Here is a 23562-nt window from a genome sequence, read left to right as displayed (position 1 = left end):
CCGTGATGTCCTGGTTTTAAAGCCCCGATTCGTACCGTGTCGCATGACGGCGTCACGCGTCGCAAAAAAAGGCCGACTCACGAGAGCTCGTGAGCGTGGCACGTGTGTCGTCATGTGATGTGGGACCGCGAATTAGGTCCACAAGTCTGGTACTCAAAGCCCCCTGGTGCTCGGTTTCAAAAACCGGTCCCAGAATCGAGTGCTTGGTGGTATAACCAAGCTAAGATCACGTTTTTTTTTAGACTGGCCTAGGCTAGTTCCATTCTGGTTTTGGTTCTAGATTCCCTGCCAGGGTTTAGTCTTACTGTGGTGGTGGTGGGGGGGGGGGGGGGTGTGGCAATTCACAGGCATGGAAAATATTAAAACGCGTTCCAAAACCCAGTCCCAATCCACTGTGCGTTGGAGTCCGTCTTTTTGGTTGTGTATTTTTGGAGGCGTGGGGGTTGGGGTCACCCCAGGGGGTCCTCAGGATTTGGAGTCTCCCAGGGCAGGGGGTTTGGGTCCTCAGGATTTGGAGTCTCCCAGGGGGGGGGGGCTTTGGATCCTCAGGATTTGGAGTCTCCCAGGGCTGGGGGTTTGGATCCTCAGGATTTAGGGTCTCCCAGGGGGGGGGGGGGGGTTTGGATCCTCAGGATTTGGAGTCTCCCAGGGGGGGGGGGGGGGGGTTTGGATCCTCAGGATTTGGAGTCTCCCAGGGGGGGGGGGGGGGGGGTTTGGATCCTCAGGATTTGTAGTCTCCCAGGGGGGGGGGGGGGGGGGGGGGGGTTTGGATCCTCAGGATTTGGAGTCTCTCCCAGGGCTGGGGGGTTGGGTCCTCAGGATTTGGAGTCTCCCAGGGGACAGCGCTCCATGGAACCGATGGACAGCTCCTCGTCCGAGAGGCCCGTTTCCACCGCGATCACCAAAGACGCCACGGAGGAGCTGCTCGCCATTGGCTGGAGCTCGCCTGCACGCACGCACACACACACACACACACACACACACACACACGCACACACACGTCGCGCGCGCAAATTCTTCATTTAGAGACACCAGTTAAAAACATAACAAAAGGTCTGAATATGCAAATGTACTGTCACACACACACACACACACACACAAAAAGGAGTACATGAATAATTGCTACATTAGTTTCTAATTGCTACATTAGTTTTCTAATTGCTTTTCTTTTATTCTCCATTTTTCTGTAAAGCACTTTGAGCTGCATTTCATGTCATGAAAGGTGCTATACAAATGAAGTTTTATTATTATTATTATTATTATTAATAAATAATCATGGCGGTAATGTTATGTAAGAATAAATAAAAACATTCGATTTAACTCGCAGCATTTCACATACATTTTTACATGTCATGATGTGAAATCAGCCAGCAACAGGTGTAGTGCAACGGAGTCACCAGCGGGTGGCAGTATAACGCCATAATATTCCTACGGTTGTCAAAGGGGTCATCATAGCCTAGCACAGCAGTACAATGTGAATATCAGAAAAGTGTGTGTGAAATGGTTCCCAATAATTCTCTTTATATAAAAGCCAAGTGGGAGATTTCACAAGAAGACTGGCTAGACGCCTGCACTGAAGTGCATAAAGTAACAAACTCGAACTTTTTGGAGAGAACATCAATGGAAAATTGTAAGCAGATTATTTTTAAGACTCCATTATTGACTGGCAGAGCAGGCACTATACTCCTACAACTGAGCACTGGCGGGAATGTGGCGAACAGATCGGTAACCATATACGCATATCCTTTGGACGTGTCCTGAGTTACGGGAATTATGGAATAATGTTTTCAATGACATTTGACACTCAAAATACCAGAAGATTTCAAGAATGTTATTCTTTTTTCCTACCTTCTATTGAAGGTATATAGGACAAAAGTGTACCTCTCCCAGATAATGTTAACAGCGGCCAAAAAGACTATCACAATAAATTGGCTAGGAAAACACCCTCCAGTCCAACCACACGAACAATGGCTGAATAAAGTCAAAGAAATTAGAGACATGGAAGAAATTACTTTATTTGGTGAGGCTACAAAATGAGCTATTTATTAAGAAATGGACGCCCCTTCGCAAGCATCGAGATTTAACATCACCAAGATGTATTTTCTAGAAAGAGATTATGAATGTTTAATGTGATACGATTGTACAATATGTGGGTAGATGCGCACTGTGTGACAGTATTTATAAAAAAAATATGTATGGTACGTTCTGTAACTCGCATCTACTATTTATCATTCTCTTTGATTCTCTTTCCTATCCTTTCTTTTTTTTCCTTTCATGTCCGTTGACTGAACTATACTCGATCAGATGTTGTCTTTCACGTTTACATTTCGTCACTTTATTATTACTATTATCGTTAGTATTATTTATGATTATTATACATTTTCAAATGTGTTACTTTTAATGTTGCTGCCGTCTCCTTGGGGGGAGACAATTTCGTACCGAGAACTGAATGATGCTTGTGTATGAAATGTATATCGTCTACCCCGGCAATGACAAAGTAAAATAAATCACACCCGTGTAAACTGAGTGGTGCAATTCCACCCCCCCCCTCTCTCTCTCTCTCTCTCATTAGCAGGCAACAGTGCAGCACTATCCCTCTCTCTGTTCCTGGCACAACAGCGCCCCCTACTGGTACTCATTATTACTGGCGCTCATTAACCAACACATAGGTGAACACACACGGACGACATTGCTGTTCCTTGGGAGTGGTTCTGTGACGGCCAGAGTCACAATAAGTGACTCTTAATTGAATAATTAACAGGCCATCACCAGGTGACTATGACTGACACCTGGCAATCTCCCTATACTCAGGATATAGTTGCCACAGGTGTGTCACTCTGGGTAGTGAGAACACAGTTTTGTGTGCTGGCGGCAGCAGCTCTCAAGGACACCACTCAAAAAGTGTGTGTGTGTGTGTGCGTGTGCACCTACCCGTGTGCGTGTCCGTGGTGGCGGTGACGGGACTGTCCCGCAGGGTGTCGGGGTCCTGGTAGTCCTGGGGCAGACCCATGCGCCGGACCCCGGGGTCCAGCACCACGGAGGAGGAGGACCCTCCGTCGCTCAGCGCCACCTCGCTGGACGCCTCCAGGGCCATCATGCCGCCGCCGCCGCCGCCATGCCCCCCCACCCCGCCCCCGCCCATGCCCATGGCCAGCTCGTAGTCCAGGGGCAGGTCGTCAAGGCAGTCGGCGTTCAGCTGAGGGAGAGGGAGGGAGAGAGAGAGAGAGAGAGAGAGAGAGAGAGAGAGAGAGAGAGAGAGAGAGAGAGAGTTAAATCATTATTATAATAGGCAGTAAGTGGAAAAAGTATTCACATTTTCCACTTAACCCATTTTGGACTGAGGTCGATAAAAAAAAGGGCTTCTAAATCCTCAACATTTTTCTGAAAAACCCATGTTTCTAAAAAAAAATGTAAAAATGTTCACTCTGAAATATATATTAAAAGATTTGAGCCACATTTTCACGACTTTTCAAAAATAGCAGACCTACAAGCTCGTAGCGCGCCACTCGGTGGCGCGCTACGAGCTTGTAGGTCTGCTATTTTTCAATAGCTAAATTATAACATAATGTTTTAAAACACCAAAAGGGGTTCCCGCCCCAAAATGCGTTAACTTATTAAGGCCTGGAACGCATCGGTGCTAGCTTTTAAAACGCATTGAGACCCGAGACCAGATTCTACACGAATTCTTGGAAATCACGACAGTTTTCTGAAAAACCTGTGTTAATCAATCTATACATCAGTGGTTCTCAAACTATTTCATCTCAACGACCCCAAAGATTATATGTAATTGTTGTTCCCCCCCCCCAGAAGCAAAGACACACGTTAAAAACGTTTGCTGAAATAATTCAAAAGATTTGCACACATTTTCACAATTTTTCCAAAAAAATAGCAGATCTCATTTTTCAACAGCTAAAGTATAAATTAATGGTTTTTAAGACAAGTGGTGGCGACACCGATGCATTCCAGGTGTTAACCCATTCTGACCTGAGATCAGATTCATACGAGGTTTCCACTGGACAACACACTGGTCTGATGAACCCATTCTGACCTGAGATCAGATTCTAAAAAATGTCAGTCGTTCTTAGATTTTTCAAAAATAGCAGACCTACAAGCTCGTAGCGCGCCACTCGGTGGCGCGCTATGAGCTTGTAGATCTGCTATTTTTCAATAGCTAAAGCATAACATGATGCTGAACACCAAAATGGGTTCCCGTTCAGAATGGGTTAATGTGGTTGTAGTTGCTGAAAACTGACTATTTGGCGGTTTTCCCATCGACAGTGACAAAGTGTAACACACATTTCATCATGACGCCAATAAGACATATCTCACTCCAGTCCAGAGCCTCTGGGAGCAGATGTTAAGATGTCTGGACGTGATTAAGGGATCAATGCTTTCAACAGCGCTCTCTCTCTCTCTCTCTGTCTGTCTCTCTCTCTCTTTCTGCCTGCAGGCAGCAAGCAGAAACTCCACTCCTGCTTTTCATTCTCGCTTGTTCCCAAACGAGTCCCACGTTCTATTGGCCGTTTCCTTCCTACAATTTTAAATTTTTATTTCAAAAGATTCAAAAGAAAACACAAAAATCACTTCAAAGTTTTTTAAATAGGGCATTTAAGTGGCATTAAGTTCATGGTGTACTTTTCTACAGTTTGGACGCCTGGAGGAGACACTAACAAGTCTCTTTCCAGGACCATGCGTGGCTACAGAGATTTTATAACTGGTTCGATATTTAATCAAAACACCAGATTTAGGTCTGGTAATACTGTTTTTTTTAGTTTTTTTTTACGTAGTGGCTTCTAGGGCCAAGCCATCTAGGACATTGGCTATGGTTACCACACTTCAGAGCCCATGACCCAAATTAGACATTTCCCCCAGGACAACAAATTAGTGAAAATAGACTAAATCTACACAGGCTCATCGTTGTGAGCTTGTAGATCTGCATTTTCACCGATGAGATATAGGTGTTGAGGGAAATGGGAGGACCCTGGGGGACCCCGGGCCAGAGCCATAGAGTATATGGACAGAGTTTGCGACATTGAGGGGGCAGAAAACAGCCGGGTCACGTGGTTAACGGCGACACGGACGGCAAGCGACGGGAGCTTCTCGTCTCCTGCCGACAAGCTCACGACGCTTCCAAACCGGCCGAGAGCCGACCGTCAGTGCAATGTGGACTAGGTAGCTTAACTCTATGGCTCTGCCCCCGGGGGGGCAACGAAGTACAAGTGGTTAAAGAAGACACAGCAGGGCTTCTGTGGCCCTGTGTGCACTCTTAAGCTAAACCACCATACAGAGACAACATCTTGCCAACGCATGCATGCATGCTTTGAATTACGGGGGAACACGTTCAAATGATAAGTTAAATTGTTTATGTGGCGACACTTTCTAGTAGTCTGAGGATATACGCGTCTGTAAATCACTAAAAGGTTCCCAGTGCTCTATAGCCATAACCATTTGACATTCTTCAAGTTAGCAAGAAGAACCGCCAGCCAGACACACACACACACACACACACACACACACACACACACACACACACACACACACACACACACACACACACACACACACACACACACACACACACACACACACACACACACACACACACACACACACACACACACACACACACACACACACACACACACACACACACACACGAGTGATTCATGATACAGTTATCCCAGCTGTGACGAGGGCGGGCGTCGTTTGGGGGAAAAACCGCAAATGCTTTAATTACAACCCGTCAGCCTATAGGTTTCTCACGGCCAGGGGGTGCTTTTGGTTTAACCCGTTCTGACCTGAGATCAGATCCTAAAAAAAAAGTTCTTCTACATCCTGACAGTTTTCCATTCTGACCTGAGATCAGATCCTAAAAAAAAAGTTCTTCTACATCCTGACAGTTTTCTGAAAAAGCTATGTTTCTATATGTCAGCCGTTCTTCCAATTTTTTTCAAAAATAGCAGACCTACAAGCTCGTAGCGCGCCACTCGGTGGCGCGCTATGAGCTTGTAGATCTGCTATTTTTCAATAGATAAAGCATAACATAATGCTAACACCCGGCCCCAATATGGGTTAAAATCTCTCATTACCCGATTTACACTCAAATTAACAGCAGCTATACTGCGCACCGATATGTCCGCCTGCAAGTCAATTTATCCTATCGTAAAAATAACAGATACATTTTTATAGCATAAGAATGTTTTAAATCAACATATATATATACGTATAAATCCCCAATACTCCTTACTACACCATAATACTACATTCAAACTAAATACAACAACAATAGTAATAATATACAGTACATACACACTAAAGCGTGAATGAACGATATGGCTCAAAACTACTACCAAAACACCATTTTCCATTTAGGCCCGACGTCGAAATAAATTAAAAAAAAGTCTTCTGAAAGAATATATATTCAAAGATTTGTGCCGCATTTTCACGATTTTTCAAAAATAGCCGACCCACAAGCTTGTAAATCTGCTATTTTTCCAATAGCTAAAGTATAACATAATGCTTAGTTAAAAACACCAAAAGGGGTTTCCGGCCCAGAATGGATTTCACACAATCATTTCACAACAATTCCTGTTACCATACCAGCGGTTTTGTCTCACTTGGTTTGCTCGCTTCCCAACGTGGAACCAAATTCCAATCATATCACAACGTAAAACGCATCACAAAGGAAAAGTGCCTAGTCACACATGTCTCAATAATGGAAGCACTGTTGGCCCGAACAAAGATAGTTGACTTGGTCCCCCGTCTGCGTTTAGGAGTTGGCTTTGTCCCCTGTCCATGATTACATCTTACCTCTCTGGCAGGCTTTCAAGAAATGCTGTTGCTATCAACAGCCGGCTTTTATTTAGCTGGAGTGTGTAGATACTAGGCCTCATGGTGACTCTCCGCCGAACGGACAACTCCAACAGACTCTTTCCATGCAACAGAGAAACATTGTCTGAACCCCATCCGGTCCACTATAGCAGGGGCCCGAGGTACTGTAGAATAGTGGCAGCAGAACTTGTCCTTCTGGGCACAGGTCTCCACCAGTAGGATAGGAGTACTGTGTGTGATGAGGAGTAATATAATCGTGTGTGTGTGCGTGAGACGTGGCTTGGCCTGTTGTAGCGCCACCATGAGGCTGATTTGAAAACTGTCAAGTGGCATTTCTTCCCTCAGCCTAGTGGGAATATGCATGCACAGTTTCACCCCAATCGGACGCTTTCGTTGAGTAGTTGTGGCAATTTGTACAAAACGGGTACAAAGCGGGCTATACTCCTTCCTGAAAGGTTTAGAAGCCAATCGTATAGGCAATGAAGGTGGATTATGAGAAATCAAACAAACGCGTCTTGATCACGTGACTATGGAGAGCATTGCGCGCGCGCACACACACACACACACACACACACACACACACACACACAATCAACTCCTACTAAGTGTGTAGTGTTTGTACTTGTGTTTTGTACTCACAGCGATGCCCAGGGCTTTGAGGATGTTCATCTTGCACATGGGACACGTCCTGTGGTCCAACAGCCAGGGATCTACACACGACTTGTGGAACAGGTGCCTGTACGCCGGCCGAGAAGACACGACAAGATCACATCAATCGATACATTTGAAATGATGACACACAGAAATAACACACAAGTCTTATAGAGCAGTATGTCTACAAGAACACAACACAATTACATCAACACACTGACGACTGAACTCACGGATGAAAGGATTTCAGCCGTAGAGTGTGCGATTTCTGAAACACTATAGCTCTGTATCCCTCGACGATTCAAAAACAGAATAATGTGTACAATTATGTTTTAGTGATATTATTGCTACACAGGTTGAGGAAATCACACAGATTGCTTTTTATTAGATATCCCAGACCGTTGGGGTTTTATCACGGATGATGCATTCTGAACAGGGTTGACTACTTCAAATGCTCTAATGCCCGCCCAGTAAGTACAGTACATAAGTAAATGTACTTAGTTACTTTGTGTTGTTTTCGTCGACTAAAACTAAGACGAAAAAAGTTCGTCGACTACCTTTTTCCACTGACAAAAACGAATGGAAACTAAATGAAAACTAAGCTACGACGACTAAAACTAAGACTAAATATACTGATGATTCCGTCAGCAGATAAAAACTAGACTAAAATGTTAGGAAGGGACTCGTGGACAAGAGATCCACTATAAGTCATTTTACTCTTGGTCGCATGACGGAAATAGCCGATCTACAAGCTCACAACGCGTCGCAACTTGTGGATCGGCTATTTCCAGCAAGTGTAAAAACACTCATTACGACAGCATCAAGGCCCATTTTAGTCGACTAAATCACCTGTAGATGTAGTCGACTAAAATCTCAGGACATTTAGTCGACTAAAACTAGACTAACACTTAAGACATTTCCAGGTGACTATAAAATGTGACTAAAACTAAATGAAGTTTCAGTCCAATAAAGACTATGACTAAACTAAAATCGAAATGTGCTGCCAAAAACAACACTACTTTCCACCACTGCCAGCCCCAGGTATATGAAGGCCGTCATCTTGGGCAACTTGGGACACTCAGGCATGAAGGAAGCATGAGTTCAAGTCCGTTGCTCTCCCCTTTGTCCCCCATATATGGGGACTAGGTTGGTATCCCCTTGTCCCCATATATGGGGACTAGGTTGGTCTCCCCTTGTCCCCCATATATGGGGACTAGGTTGGTCTCCCCTTGTCCCCCATATATGGGGACTAGGTTGCTCTCCCCTTGTCCCCCATATATGGGGACTAGGTTGCTCTCCCCTTGTCCCCCATATATGGGGACTAGGTTGGTCTCCCCTTGTCCCCCATATATGGGGGACAAGGTTGGTGGAGGGTGTGTACTAGAGCCCAGGATCACATTAGATGATTGACACAGGGGTGGGAAAAATGGGTTACAAAATCGTGGGATAAAAAAAAATAGATTTTTTGAAGGCCCGTCATCGTTACCTGCACGGCAGTATCCGGACCACGTCGTTGGGCTTGTAGCCCTCGATGCAGACGGCGCAGTTGTCGAAGTCGGCCTCGGTCTCCTGGTCTCCTTTCCTGATGGTTCGAACCTGCAGCTTGCTGATGGCTTTCTTCGCCGCGTCGCCCAGACGACGCTGTAGAAGAGAGAGAGAGAGAGAGAGACCACAACAAAAAGGGACATGACAGCCACTCTCAGAACACTGTGTATAATTATATAATCGTGGATGAATACTGTTATGTATGTGAAATAAATACATGTTTTGTCTTTCCGGGTGTGTGTGGACTGGAGTCAGTGTTGATTTTTGTCGACATGGATGGATTAATCCATTTTTGGGGCGGGGACCACCTTTTGGTGTTAGCATTGTGTTATGCTTTAGCTATTGATCTACAAGCTCGTAGCGCGCCACCGAGTGGCGCGCTACGAGCTTGTAGGTCCGCTATTTTTGAAAAATCGAAGAACGACTGACATTAGAAACATGGCTTTTTCAGAAAACCGTCAGGACAATAATACTAATAATAATATTAGCTCAAATCTATATAGCGCTTTTCTGAATACCCAAAGTGCTTTACATATAGGAACACTGGGAAACAGACTTTATTAAGAAAAAGGAAAAAAAACAAAGCAAAACATAACAGATACGACAACAGTACAGGGTTAAAAAGATAAAAGGATAGCAATTCTGTAGACTTAGATAGCATTTGATACAGACTTATAGCATGTTATGTAGACAGCATAAGTGCATTGTATGTAGTCATAGCACGTCATAGTACATATGTATAGCATAGTAGTATAGATGTATAGCATATATGTATAGTTTCATTATAGATATTCCACTGTTACTTTCTTAGCTTACGCATGTTTCATGATAAATGTTTTTATGTGATGTATTCCCATGCTTTTTTGTTCTTGCTTAATGTAAGTCGCTCTGGATTAAGAGTGTCTGCTAAATGCCTAAATTGTAAATTGTAAATTGATAAACGAGACCTCAGCTGGGGAAAGCTATATCCTGAAGAGGTGGGTTTTCAGTGAGGTTTTGAAAGAGAGGAGAGAGAGAGGGAGCTCTGGAGTTCATTCCAGAGTTTGGGGGCCGAAACATAGAAGGCCATAGAAGACATTCTTTAGAATCTGATCTCAGGTCAAAATGGGTTAAAAGCCCTTCTAGGCTATACACATGATCACAACGCGTTATGTATATTTAGACGAACAAGAGGTAGGCTAATAATCCATATACTACCACTGTGTCTGGTCTGTGTTGTATACACAGAACATCACGCCCCGTGTCTGTGTGTCACTTCGACACCACACACACTTCCTCTCCGATTCTCTCTCTCTCGTCTCTCTAGTCTATAGACTCCTCGGCAACTGTGGCCGATCAGCCGATCTGCAAGCCCACGACACGTCGCTGGAGTGACGCGGTGTAGGCTTGTAGATCAGCTGTGTTCCCCCCCTGCGAGTCTAAAGATAAAAGGGGAAGGAAATAAATAGTGCGTGACTGACTGCGCGTCTGTGGGAACCGATAGGGGAGAACCAACATTTTTAATTATTTGGATGGGTTCCCGGTACTCGGCGCGTTCGGTTGGTTTCCTGCTTGGTCCCGGGGTTCGGTACCCACACCCTACCCTACTAGTCCTTTCGCTAAGCTAGTACAACCAACCATGGAGGAACGATTACCATATCAAATTGCCACGCCAAACGGACAGTAAGTAGTTGTACACTTCATTCACTTCTTCATTCACTTCTTCCTTCCAACTGTGTGCAATAATTCCACCGACACCACCACCTCATTGCTTCCTATAGTGCATTTAATGTGTGGTTTAATGAAAACTCTTTGTTATGATAGACCAACTGCCAAATTTCCTTCCAGCAATTTCTCCTAATTCTCATCATTTCTCACGGTTTCCTGTCGCGTGCCGTGCCTTGGCGTATCTGAACCTGTGGATGTAGTAAGTAGACCATTGTGTGTATATGTGTGTACCCATTGGACTAAACCAAATTATAAAACAGCAAAGGGAAAACTATCTGACACATTGGAAAGAAGCAACACAAAAGCAGAGTAAACTAGAATGCTACCTGGCCCTAAACAGAGAATACACAGTGGCAGAATACCTGAGCACCGTGACCGACCCAAAACAAAAGAAAAATCTTAACCAGGTACAGACTCGGTGAGCACAGTCTCGCGATCGAGAAAGGCCGTCATAGGCAGACCTGTATCCCGAGAGAAGACAGACTATATGCACCCACTGCACACTAAACGAAGTGGAAACCGAGCTACACTTCCTAACCATCTGTCCATTGTGTACCAAGACATCAGAGACACATACTTCCCACATATTACAACCAACCACACACGGAGATTTTGAAAACATGACCAATGACAAAAAACTCCCATATCTGCTGGGGCGAAGTACAACAATGTGCAAAACACAGCAGCAAGATTTGTGAGTTGCTGTGATATAGGAGAAGGATATCAAATGGAACACAACCACCCTAAAGACTAATCATTGTGTATATTCCTGCACTATACCTGCATCGAGTGACCTTCAAAGTACATGATTTTTTGATTGTATTGCTGTATTGTTGTATTGTTCTTTCTGCTTTGGCAATGTAAACGTATGTTTTCTCATGCCAATAAAGCCCTTTGAATTGAATTGAATTGAATTGAATTGAAATTGTGATCGTGACAAATCATGACAACAAACACAATATTTTGTGCCGATCAAATTATTTGAAAGGAGAAAATAAAGGCAGGATACAACACTATTTGTTTTGATTTTCTTCTTGCTAATTATTTGATCGGCCCCAAAACATTGTAATTATTGTCATGATTTGTCACGATCCGAGTTGGCTTTGTCTTTAAATAAATACTTTTTGAAAAGCCTATGGAGAAAATGAATGCGACGCTCTATAGTGCATTTAAAAGGCTTCTAAATCCTAACATTTTTCTGAAAACCCCATGTTTCTATGTCTGTGCCAATAAAGCCCTTTGAATTGAATTGAAATTGAAATTGTGTACCTGGTTCCTGTCGCGCGCGTTGGCGTACCGGAACCTCTGGATGTAGTAGAAGACGAGCCAGGCCAGGGAGATGATCATCAGCACGATGAAGGAGATGGACACGAACACCACGGACGTCCGGCTCACGTACTTCTGCAGGTTCCGCGTCCCGATGCTGATGGTCACAGTGACCGTCACGTTGCGCTCCAGCAGGGCGAGCACCTCGCGGCCCTTGGGCTCGGGGATCATGATGGCCACGACCTCACCGGTACCTGGAGGAGGAGGATGGTTATAATTAACCGATTCTAAATATTTAATCAACATCCTCTTAGCATCAAGTAAAAAAGCAATCACACGTCGCTGGTACCAACAGGACCCACCAACGAAAGACCAATGGATGGACATTATTGAGGAACTGTATTCTATGGAAAAACTAACATTCATACTGAGACTACAAGAGGATAAATTCTATAAAAAATGGGAAAAGTGGAATCTCTTCTCCCAGCCTAGCGATATTGCAATAGAATTTCATTGAATGTTTATTGTAATATGAAAAATGCAGCCTTTTTTCTCTCACTTTTTGTCCTTTTTATTTTCTTTTTCTTTCCCGTATTGTCTTGTTAGTTGAGTTTTTGTTTGTCTGTTCTTCCTTCAATAAAAATTAAGTGAAAAAAAAAAAAAAATTAACCGATTGAGATCAGATTCTAAAAAAAAAAAGTCTTCTATGTCAGTCGCTCTTTCGATTTTTCGACATTTCATTTCATTTCATATTTATTTATTTCATTTCAGTTATGGTTTTACATGATTATATTCATTTTACATATTTTTTTTTACATATTCCATATCTGAAAAGAAAAGGAGCAGCAGGAAGAAGATAAATCTTATTTATACCTGCCCCTATCAAAATAAAAAAAATAAAACAACTAAACCTAACCCTCACCCTACCCTAAAAAAAGAGAACAACAAGACGAAATAACAGAGCTCAACAAAAGAACAAACAAAAACAAAAACAACGCTGAGGGAACAAAATAACACTTATCTAACCTTCTAGTTCATATTTTATCATTTTTTCCTTTTTAAACACTTTCTTAAACTGAAACACTGTTGTACAACTCTTCAACTACAAGCTCGTAGCGCGCCACTCATTCACTCTTTGTCTTCCTTCCAACTGTGTGCAATAATTCCACTGACAACAACCGCCACCTCATGCTTCCCTATATAGAGCGTCGCAGTCCCACGCCCCCCCTTTCAGAACGGCGAGTATAGGCCCCAGGAAATGATTCTCCGTTCATTTTCTCCATAGGGGCTTTTCAAAAAGTATTTATTTAAAAGACCGTTTACGCCGCGGACAAAGCCGACTCGGATATCGTGACAAATCGTGGCAACAAACACAATATTTTTTTCGCCGATCGAATTATTTTGAAAGAAGAAAATAAACACTCTTTTTTTTGTTTTTCGTCTTACTAATTATTTGATCGGCCCCAAAACATTGTAATTATCGTCGTGATTTGTCACGGTCCGACTTGGCTTTGTCCGCGGCGTAACGGTCTTTAAATATAAATATAATAAAAATGAATGCGACGCTCTATAGTGCATTTAATGTGTGGTTTTGTATGCCAACACCAAAATGGGTTCCCTGCCTAGAATGGGTTAACCCATTCCTGAGGTCGATAAAAAAGAAAAAAAGGCTTCTAAATCCTAACATTTTTCTGATAAACCCCATGTTTCTATGTCTGTGGTGCTCGACCTTTTTCATGTCAAGGACCCCCAGAATTATCTGTAGTTGGCCGCAGACCCCCCCCCATCTGAAAATATGTTGTTCTAGGGACCCCCCCCCCCAGAAGCCAATTTTTTAGTTGACAATGACAATGTTCGCTCTGAAATATATATTCAAAGATTTGCGCCACATTTTCACGATTAAAAAAAAATAGCAGACCTACTAAGCTCGTATCTGCTATTTCTCCAATGGCTAAATTATAACATAATGTTTAAAACACCAAAAGGGCTGCAACTGCCAGTTAATCAGACTTATTCAACTTGATGGATTATGTATTCATTTCCCCAAAGATGAGAAATCTCGCATTTTGTTTTGCAAAGTCGTCGGGTGTCAAAGACGAGACCGAAGAGATTTTGTGTTTTCAGTGAAACACTATAAAACAAGACGGCAAAAACTTTGTCAGCCCTAGTGTTCAGAAAACATGATTTATCTTGGATTCGTTTTTTCAGACAAGACACTTTTGGTCAAAACATGCTTTTTTTCCATGGCCCCTAACTCATGAACCAATGGTCTCATTTGTTTGTTTTTTCCCCTCTCCGGGTGAAAATGAAGACACACTGGCACTGGCAGATTAATTAAATCATTTACACCTGGCACTCAAAAGAGTTCAAAAGAAGTAGCCAATCTAAACAAGCTACCATGCATTGTGAGCAGGTAGAGTCCAGTAGGCTTAGCTCTGACCTCAAGACAAGACAAACCCTCAGTCCTTGTCAATACAAGACACAGATCGTGACAACTGACAAGGATACCTTGAACTTAAGAACAACCTAATTGTGTGTGTGTGTGTGTGTACAGTACACTACTATTCCACGGCTGTTCTCGGAAATTAGTGTCGAAGTGTCCTTGAGCAAGATTCTGAACCCCTAATTGCTAACGATGTGCAGGTTGGTGCCTTGCGTGGTTTGAGTTTCCTCCACCATCGTCCGGTGTATATGAACGTGTGTGAATGTATGTAAATGCACAATCTATGTAAAGCGCTTTGGATAAAAGCGCTATACAAATGCACCATTATTTAAAGTCCACCTTTATGACTATAGGACCTGCAGCCAAGCAAGTATGTGCAGTGAAACATACACACACACACACACACCAAAACTTCGCTCTTGAGACTGTAAATAGCGCAAGGAAGGTCATTCTGTCATTATTATGGTGCATATGGACCGAGTGCACACACACAGTGCACACACACACACACACACACACAATCCCAGCTGTGTAGATGACAGGATGTGGAAATTGTCACGTTGCGAACAGTCAAAACAGCCGTGTGTCTCTCCATCGGTAAACACTAACCCTCCTCCTCCAGGTGTACAGACGGTTATAAATAATAACACACGCGCGCGCGCACACACACAAACACAGTTCCTCTTAGAGCGGTACTCTGTGATTTACTTATTATTAACAAGCAGCACAATGTTGTAATACAAGTCAAAAACAAGGGTAAAACAAAAGGCACATCACCACCACACACGCACACACCTACACTAACGTCAAAGCCATGCCCTTTGGGCAAGAGACTGTAAACATGTTACAGCCTGTTAAAATCAAAGGACCTACCTAGAGACTAGAGACTAGACACACACACACACACACACACACACACACACACACACACACACACACACACACACACACTTTGATGAATAGAAAATACAGTCACTATTCTGTTCAATTTGTTTTTGTTCAGTTAATTTCTAGCCTGCCCTGTGTCTCCAGAACCGGTCCAGGGCTAAACAAAAAAACAAGCCTGGCAGTAGGAATGTGTGCAGTGAAGTAGCATGTATACACAACAGGTTTACACATGCTAAAAAGTTTAAAACGACACAACAGTTTGTCGGTGAAGTGGCTGTGTCTGTGTGTGTGTGTGTGTGTGTGTGTGGGCAGTAGTAGGCACACTGTGGCAACAGCTCTAGTGTTGACATTTCTGTGGTCAACTACTGTGGTACCCGCGAATATAACTGCACATTAAAACTGCCCAGATTACAAACAACCTCCCTTTTCCGCGTGTGGGAGACCTTAGAGTGGCCTTTCACCAGACAAGTGAAGTGAGCGTGTGAGCAAAGTTAGTTTCTTGTTTGTTTGTTTATCGTTTAAATGATCCCTAGCGGATATAGCCGATCTATGCAGGCCCACAAAGTGTGGCATCCAGAGAAGACACTGTATTTAGTGTAAACACAGGTGGGCGGCCTCACTTGGCCTTGCTATATAGCATAGCGCCCCCTGGAGGATTCTGGTCAACTAAAGTATAGGGTGTTATAAGTGGTTAACTTAAAACTCTTGTTTTGGCTTTTTTGTCAAACTTGCCGGCACCGCTCGCTCGGCTGTGTATTTCTGTAATCATTTTATCATTTTTTTTATCATCATGACATGGTTTTTATTATCACTTTGGATTCGGCATGATTTTCTCATTTTAAAGGAAACCCAAATGAAATGAACGGAACTAATCTCCTTTAAAAAACCATGACAGAGAGGAGAGAGGAACCACGGATCACCGATTTCCACAGTGGGTCAGGATGTCTGACGCTCACACACACTCACACACACTCACACACACACACACACACACACACCAGCTGTCACTGGGCGAGAGAGCTGGGCATCCACCGGGATCAATTCAGCTCCACGCCTAAAAATACACCCCTTTGGGATCAATGACATGCACACATGATGCTAAGCACGCATGTTGACAGGCATGCCCTTAACTGTAACACCCCCGGCACGACACGCCTAACCGTAACCATTGACCCCGACCTCACAAATATGCTGCCGTGACTCCGAAATGACCTCATTAAAGTTGGCACTGACTGTCTTACACCCATCAACCAATGTCTTCTAAAAATCATGACAGTTTTCTGAAAAACCTCATGTTTCTGTGTCATTGGTGCTCAATATTTCATGTCAAGGAACCCCAGAAATGACATGTAATATGCCTCCGCCCGCCCCCCCCCCCCCCCCATCTGAAAATATTCCAGGGACCTCCCTCCCAGAAGCAACGATTTGAGTTGAAATGTTCATTCTGTAATAATATATATTAAAAGATTTGAGGCACATTTGCACGGTTTTTCAAAAAGATAGCAGACCTACAAGTTCAAGCTATGAGCTTGTAGATCTGCTATTTTTCAATAGCAAAAGTACAACATAATGCTTTGAAACACCAACAGGGGTTCCCCCCGAAAATGGGTTTAAACGTTGATTTGTGTTAAACAAATAAATCCTTTTTCCAACTATATAGCCGTACCTTGAGAAGACCAATATTTACATTAGAAGATGCACGATCAAATCTGTGTAGGGTATCGCAAATCGCCGAAATCGGCCACGAAAATGTCATATCGGTATCGAGTCCCGTCTCACAATAATTACGATTATTTTTCATTGACGACGGCGCGATAACAATGTGACCGTCAATGGCTTTGTACTCGCAGAGCAGCCAAGAGTATCAGCTTACCATTCCACTTTCACCACCAAAACAAACATTCAGCAATGAGTTCAATATAATATCAGTATCGGCCGATATGTGAACCTGCAAAACAACCGAGAGATCGGATATTTGTTTTATTAAAATTTCATCCATTCATGAGAGAACTCAATGACGTTATAGGATAATTAAACAAGTGAAATTGGAAGTGCTGAAACAACAGCAATGAGCATACAAAATTGGAAATGGACCAACAACCACCATAGAATTGTTGGTGTTTATTTGTGAGGGGCGCGAGCCCCTCCTATGCACAGCTTTGCGTGTGTGTGTGTGTGCGTTGCGTTTGTACCACCACGGATTGTGATGATTTCATTGGCTGAGCAGCACGGAATGTGATGATAAGAGTGGAAAAAGTATATTTGCCTAGTGGAAGTAAAATAAGTCAAAGTATTGGAATTTGAAAACACTCGAGTGAAGTACGTACGAATACCTCAAAATTGTACTTAAGTACAGTACTTAAGTAAATGTACTTAGTTACTTTTACAGTAAACCACTGGGTGGTTCAGTTCAAGCATGGGCTTGTTGTGGTGACAGACAGTGGCTCGGGAGAGAGAGAGAGTTAGAGCAGATAGCTGGGGGATTTCAAGGTCGAGCTAGAGACAGTATATTATAACCTCCTTAACCTCGTGTCCCGAGGCTGACCAGTATATACTTCAGTCTAGAATGTGGTTTTCCGGCTGGCGCCACTTAAGTGTTTTTGTCTTACAAGTTTTACTGGTTTTGGTGGCCATCTGCCAGATGATACAAAGTAAACCGGATTAAAACAAAACCTGAAAAGAGTTGATCCCAGTTTACAAAACCTGTAGCTGCTTCATAATCCCAGGAGGCACTATGGCGCAGGCACTCCTCGGTACTAGTAGAGCTATCCCCTTCACAGCTAGAGGGCCTATAGGTTTGATTCCCACCGGGGCCTTTCTGTGCGGAGTTGGCATGTTCTCCCCGTGTCCCCTGGGGTATGTACTATAGGTACCCTCACAAAAAACATGCAGTAATCCTGGTCTCTATACTGCCTCCCCCAGGCCAGCTGGGGCCTAGGGGAGGCCTTGGCCTCCTCATGCATTGAAGGAAACAGTCTGTTGCTCTACCCAAGGTTGGCACCCATAGGATTACAGTTTAGGCAATTGGCACCGGGTGAAAAAAGGGTTTTAGTGGGGAAAAGAAATGATGATAGCTGTAGTCCCAGGTTTGATGAAGGTTGTATACCCAATGTTCCTTTTAACCCATTCTGACCGGGCACCCATTTTGGTGTTAGCATCATGTTATGCTTTACCTATTGAAAAATAGCAGATCTACAAGCTCATATCGCGCCACCGAGTGGCGCGATACGAGCTTGTAGGTCTGCTATTTTTGAAAAATTCGAAGAACGACTGACATTTTTAGAATCTGATCTCAGGTCAGAATGGGTTCATCAGACCAGTGTGTGTCCAGTGGAAACCTCGTATGAATCTGATCTCAGGTCAGAATGGGTTAATTTGCCCATGGCTTTGTTTGATTGGCTAGGCAGCAGATTTGACCTGGAAACGCATACCGGTACCTTTATGATATCTTCACGTGCTTGTGATTTTTCCAAGACACGGAGACATTGTCTCATCGTTTATTGCAATATCTGTTAGATATAAAGAGCAATAAAGGTTTCCACTAGGGTTTATCTATTCTATTTTTTCTTAATGTTTTTATCCCACGATTTTGCAACCCATTTCTTCCAATGGGTTGCTGGGCACTACACTCCTCTGCCAACCTGGGAGGGACAGTGGACAAACCTCATGCTTCCTTCTATACATGAGGAGTCCAAGCTGCTTCTTTTCACCTGACAGGGGGGAGTTTCCCCGGCCGGACGTAGCGCGTGGAAGGAACACGGTATTCCGACCAGTTCCTTTCAGGCGGCCATGGGGAGGTAGTTTATCTATTCTATAACACCTGTTGTACAGCAAGGATGTAAAGTAAGGTCTCATAGGCACTTGCCCGTCGGCCAAGTGCTTTGTAGTGTTTGTAGATTGTTTTAAAGTTTTGCCTTTGTTGTGAAAAGGATAGGGATAGGGATAGGCAAAAATACACCTTTTTTTGGTCAAATGCATTTGTTGTAAAATAAATAATAGAAATTAATACATTTAATGTATGACCAAAATAAACTATTTGTCCAAAGCCCGTCATGCTATTGCTCACTTGCCTGGCGAACTGGGGCTGTTCGATGAAAAATGTCATGCCTACATTTTTATGACAAATACCTACATGGCTATGAATATGACTATGGGTTCACACTTGTTATTGTACATTTTTTAAGTGTAGTAACAGTGAAATCAGCACATTATAGGTAAATAGTGCTCTTATTTTACATTCCACACAGACCAGAAGCAGAGCACTCTGGCCATGTTCAGGTGTTTATACAGAATAGATATCTCATGTTGTGTTTATAGACGGTTGTGTGTCCCCCTCTCAAACGAGCACTTGCCCAGTCGGGCAACCTGAAAGCAAACTCCTCCGCCGAAAGTTTTATTTACCTGCCAGGGGCAGGTGGGCAACACTTGGTGTCAAAGCCTGAATAGGGATTACCTTCTGGCCTGTTATTGCGAACGCAATGAACACTAACTATGAGACCTAGCAGAACATGTCTGTCTGTCTGTCTGTCCGTCTGTGTGTGTGTGGCCTACTGATAGTTCAAACAACGTAGACGTAGTGTTTTTTACGTAACATTTTTCCTAAAGAAAATATTTGTAGCCTTCATCATCACAGATCACATTCGAACATCCGCTTTCACTGTTATGCCGGCGATCACACAAACCTATATCTAACCACTCCACCCTCCCCTCCTGTCTGACTGACATCAAAACATGGATGCAAACTAACTTTCTTAAAGCTCAACTGCAATAAATCTGAAATACAATTACTCATCATTGGCCCCCCCCTGACTCCCTCACACGCTCCCGAGTCCTCTCATGACTTCTCCCTACACTGTTGATGGCTCCACTGTCACCCGCCTCACCCCCTCCTCCTCCCACGTTCGTAACCTGAGATAACCTCGGTGTCATCCTTGACCACACCCTCTCCTTCCAGCCCCGTGTCAACCAAATCGAGGATCCTATGGCAATTCCGACGGTCCAGCATTAGTCCGACATGCGGGAACAACAGTCGGACTAGCGCTTGAACATCATGCGCTAGCTCCCGTTGCTTGCGGTCATGGTTAGGTTTAGGGAAAACAGATCGCCAAAACTGCCTTCTTCTTTCACCTGAAACAGATTATTCTAAAGGGCCGATATTCTTTGAGAGACACACATCCGGGGGTTTTTGACCAATAACTACCTTTTGTTTGACCCTTCAGAGGGTCAAACAAGTGCTGATTCCCTTCACTAATTCTCTCATACTAGGACACATGCCTATACCTATATGTGTAGGCAAGGCAGAAGAATTGACCATATCGGTCCGATGCCGCCGATATTGCATTTGAAGGCAGATGCGATATTGCGGATAATGGGATTATGACTGATTACTGGTGCAGTTGCCGGGTTCTGGGGTCTAGTGTAGGTGTGGTCATTATCGTCATAACGTTACCTGGGTGAGGCATGGTGATGGTCTCGTTGGCGTTGCTGGAGCCCACGTTGAAGATGACCACGGCCGACGCGTTCTGGTTGACGGCGTGGCGGATCTTCTCCTTGTAGGTGCAATTCCCGTTGGCTATGAGGGCGACCCAGGGCACCGCCGCCGCCTGGCCGGCGGGCAGGGCGAAGCGGGTGTTGGCGTCGCACGCCGTCCGGTCGTGCGGCGAGCCGGGCAGCGCCACGACGCCCTTGGCGTCGCGCTTGAGGGAGTGCTCGCCGTAGCGGCCGCACTCCGTCTTGTCGGTGCGGAGCTCGCCGCCGCCGGCGGAGGCCGGGTCCAGGTAGGTGATGTTGACGAAGGCGGTGTACCACTCCTCCCGCTCGGCCACCGTGAAGTCCAGGCACAGCAGGTGGACGAAGCAGAAGGACAGCAGCCATGTGGACAGAGCCAGGCTGCGGCATGCCGCCACCAGGGACCCTGCCATAGTCCGTGTCCCCGGTGAAACGATATGAACAGACTGGCCGGTCTCACACACGGGAACCGAAACCGCGATATATCAACAAAAACAAAAAATACCGAAAATCGAAACAGTCACTCCGCCATGCTAGCAGAGACCCTGCCAAACAGGTGTTTTGGATTTACTTATCGCTCCTCCTCACAATTATTTCACCATGTAATTATCCAGTCACAATCTCAACCGGTGTGGTGTGTTTTAGCACCCAGCCTGGGTTCTGGGGCGGGTTATTACGGTGGTTCATGTTTACAAACGGGATTAGCGTCCAGAATCACAACATCAACGCCCCGTTCAACAAAAGGTTTCATAAACAATTAAACGTGTCATCACCATTGTTCCAGCATGCTAACAGGTAGCTTCGCAGCTAGCAGTGTGGTGGTTTTGTTCCTCTTCTTCCTGGTTTTCGGGGGTCTCTCTGCTCCCGTCTATTGTCCTCTTTCTCTCCTCTCCACACTCGGCTCTTTGCTTCTCTCACGCCTCTCTCCGTTCACATCTCTTTGCATTTCTTCTAGCTAGCAGCAGCGGACACGCAGCAGAAGAAGCCATTTCAGGTTGAACGAACGAACGCCGAGGAACAAAAACAAAACAAACGCGCCCCCCTCCCCGACGACCCTTCTTATTTATCTCACCACCGAGATAAAGAGAGCGGTGCGCTGCTTTCAATTCTCCTCCCGCTCCGTCCCCGTTTTTTTTTTTTATTCTTTAGAGATTAAAGCACTCGTCTCTTCTCAGTCTTCTGTCCAGTGTCCACACGATCGTCTGTCCTCCTTCCTTCGGCAGGAGCAGAGTAGAAGGAGACATTTATTACATGACATCCCCCCCACTCCCCCCAAAAACCTAGCAACAAAACAAACCGCCCACTGGAAACGCTCCACACAGAAACCCAGCGGACCTGCTGCACTGTCTCACACAGAGCTATAAACCAGCTGCATTCTAATGCTAGAACCAGAGGATTAGTTGTAATGTAGTTCCAGTTGATGCTGCCAGTGCTAGTCCAGTGTAGTAGTGTATTGTGTGTGTGCGTGTGCGGGCGGGTCAGATGAGGCGTGTGAGTTGTTTTGACTGGGCCACAGATGTGTGTGCGTGCAATCGACGGACAGAGACACCTAGCGACCTGGCAGAACAACTACACTCACAGAAAACAATCCATCTAAAATCATAGCATTATATAATGTATAATATATGTTTACGATTATACAATGTTGATTGATTGAATACTGTAGTAACAGTTTGTAGTGAAAAAACAGATCAATGCAAGGTTTGATTGATTGATTGAAATCTTTATTAACAGTTTGCAGAATTACAGTACATTTCAAGCACAAACTCAATACAAAGACTGTTAACTGTGAGTGGACGACCCAATTAAGCCTTACACTTGTTTACAACAGGGTCCACATTGTTCAATTCATCAAAACATTTAGAGACAAACAAATAGACACTTCTATGTAGTTAAAGAACAGAACAGGTCTGCTGATTGATTTCTTTATTGATTGATTGATTGATTGATTGCTAAGAGGGTTCGAAACACAAGAAATCCTATGACTTGTTTCCATTAAGGGGTCCTTCATAATAAAAATGTATCGGAAATGTAGTTATTGTATTGAATGTATAATACAGTTGATTGTCAATTTGGAACGATGCAAGTTGGAAATGCATGCCCGACCCAGATATTAGGTCTGTGTTCCTTTTTATGCCCATATATGGAGTTCTTTGTCAGGCAGAACAAGCCAGCTCCATATATGGACCCTTGGCAGGGGCCCTGTCCAGAGCCCGGGCAGAGGCCTTTTGTGGTGGTTCTGGACAACCGTGGGTCCGACCGACTCGACACCGGGCACTGCACTCCCTGTGGGGGTGTGGAACGCATGTGTCAAATTTGAAGTCGTGGGGCGAACATTTCTCGAGTTACGTGGATTACACACGTACAGACGTACAGAGAGAGCCATGGTGCATTCATAGATAGATTATATTTATATGTAAATGCTTAGATACTTAGATTATCGTCAACACAGACTTGCGTATCATACAAAAGACAATAGTTTGGAAGTTCATTGCTTGAAGAAACTGGAATGCAAGTCTGAACAAGTGTCCACGCTCCAATAAATTATTCCTAAATTGTACACTGCATGGCAGAGTTATGGGGGCCCATACTAGCCTAATGCACTCAATAAACTGTGTGTGTGTGTTTGTGTGTGTGTGTGTGGGGGGGGGGGGGGGGGGGGGGGACTGATAACCACCATGTATTTAAGGTCAACAGACAAGGTCTTCTATAAGCTTTTTATT

General features: G+C 44.2%; 1 protein-coding gene across 1 annotated transcript; it reads right to left on the bottom strand.

Annotated features, from left to right (window-relative positions):
* Positions 1 to 813: 813 nt before the first annotated feature.
* On the bottom strand, positions 814 to 22005 carry rnf150b (ring finger protein 150b). Its single transcript, XM_080792936.1, has 6 exons — positions 20781 to 22005; positions 12004 to 12254; positions 8969 to 9123; positions 7471 to 7567; positions 2932 to 3196; positions 814 to 946 (listed from the first exon to the last, which is right to left on the bottom strand). Exons 1-6 carry the CDS (start codon positions 21250 to 21252, stop codon positions 816 to 818), a joined length of 1371 nt encoding a protein of 456 aa, XP_080649062.1. The 5' UTR covers positions 21253 to 22005; the 3' UTR covers positions 814 to 815.
* Positions 22006 to 23562: the final 1557 nt, after the last annotated feature.

This window comes from Protomyctophum bolini, assembly GCF_963924005.1.
Source record: "Protomyctophum bolini genome assembly, chromosome: 20".
Taxonomy (NCBI): Eukaryota; Metazoa; Chordata; class Actinopteri; order Myctophiformes; family Myctophidae; genus Protomyctophum; species Protomyctophum bolini.
This window is presented reverse-complemented; position numbering and strand designations above follow the sequence as displayed.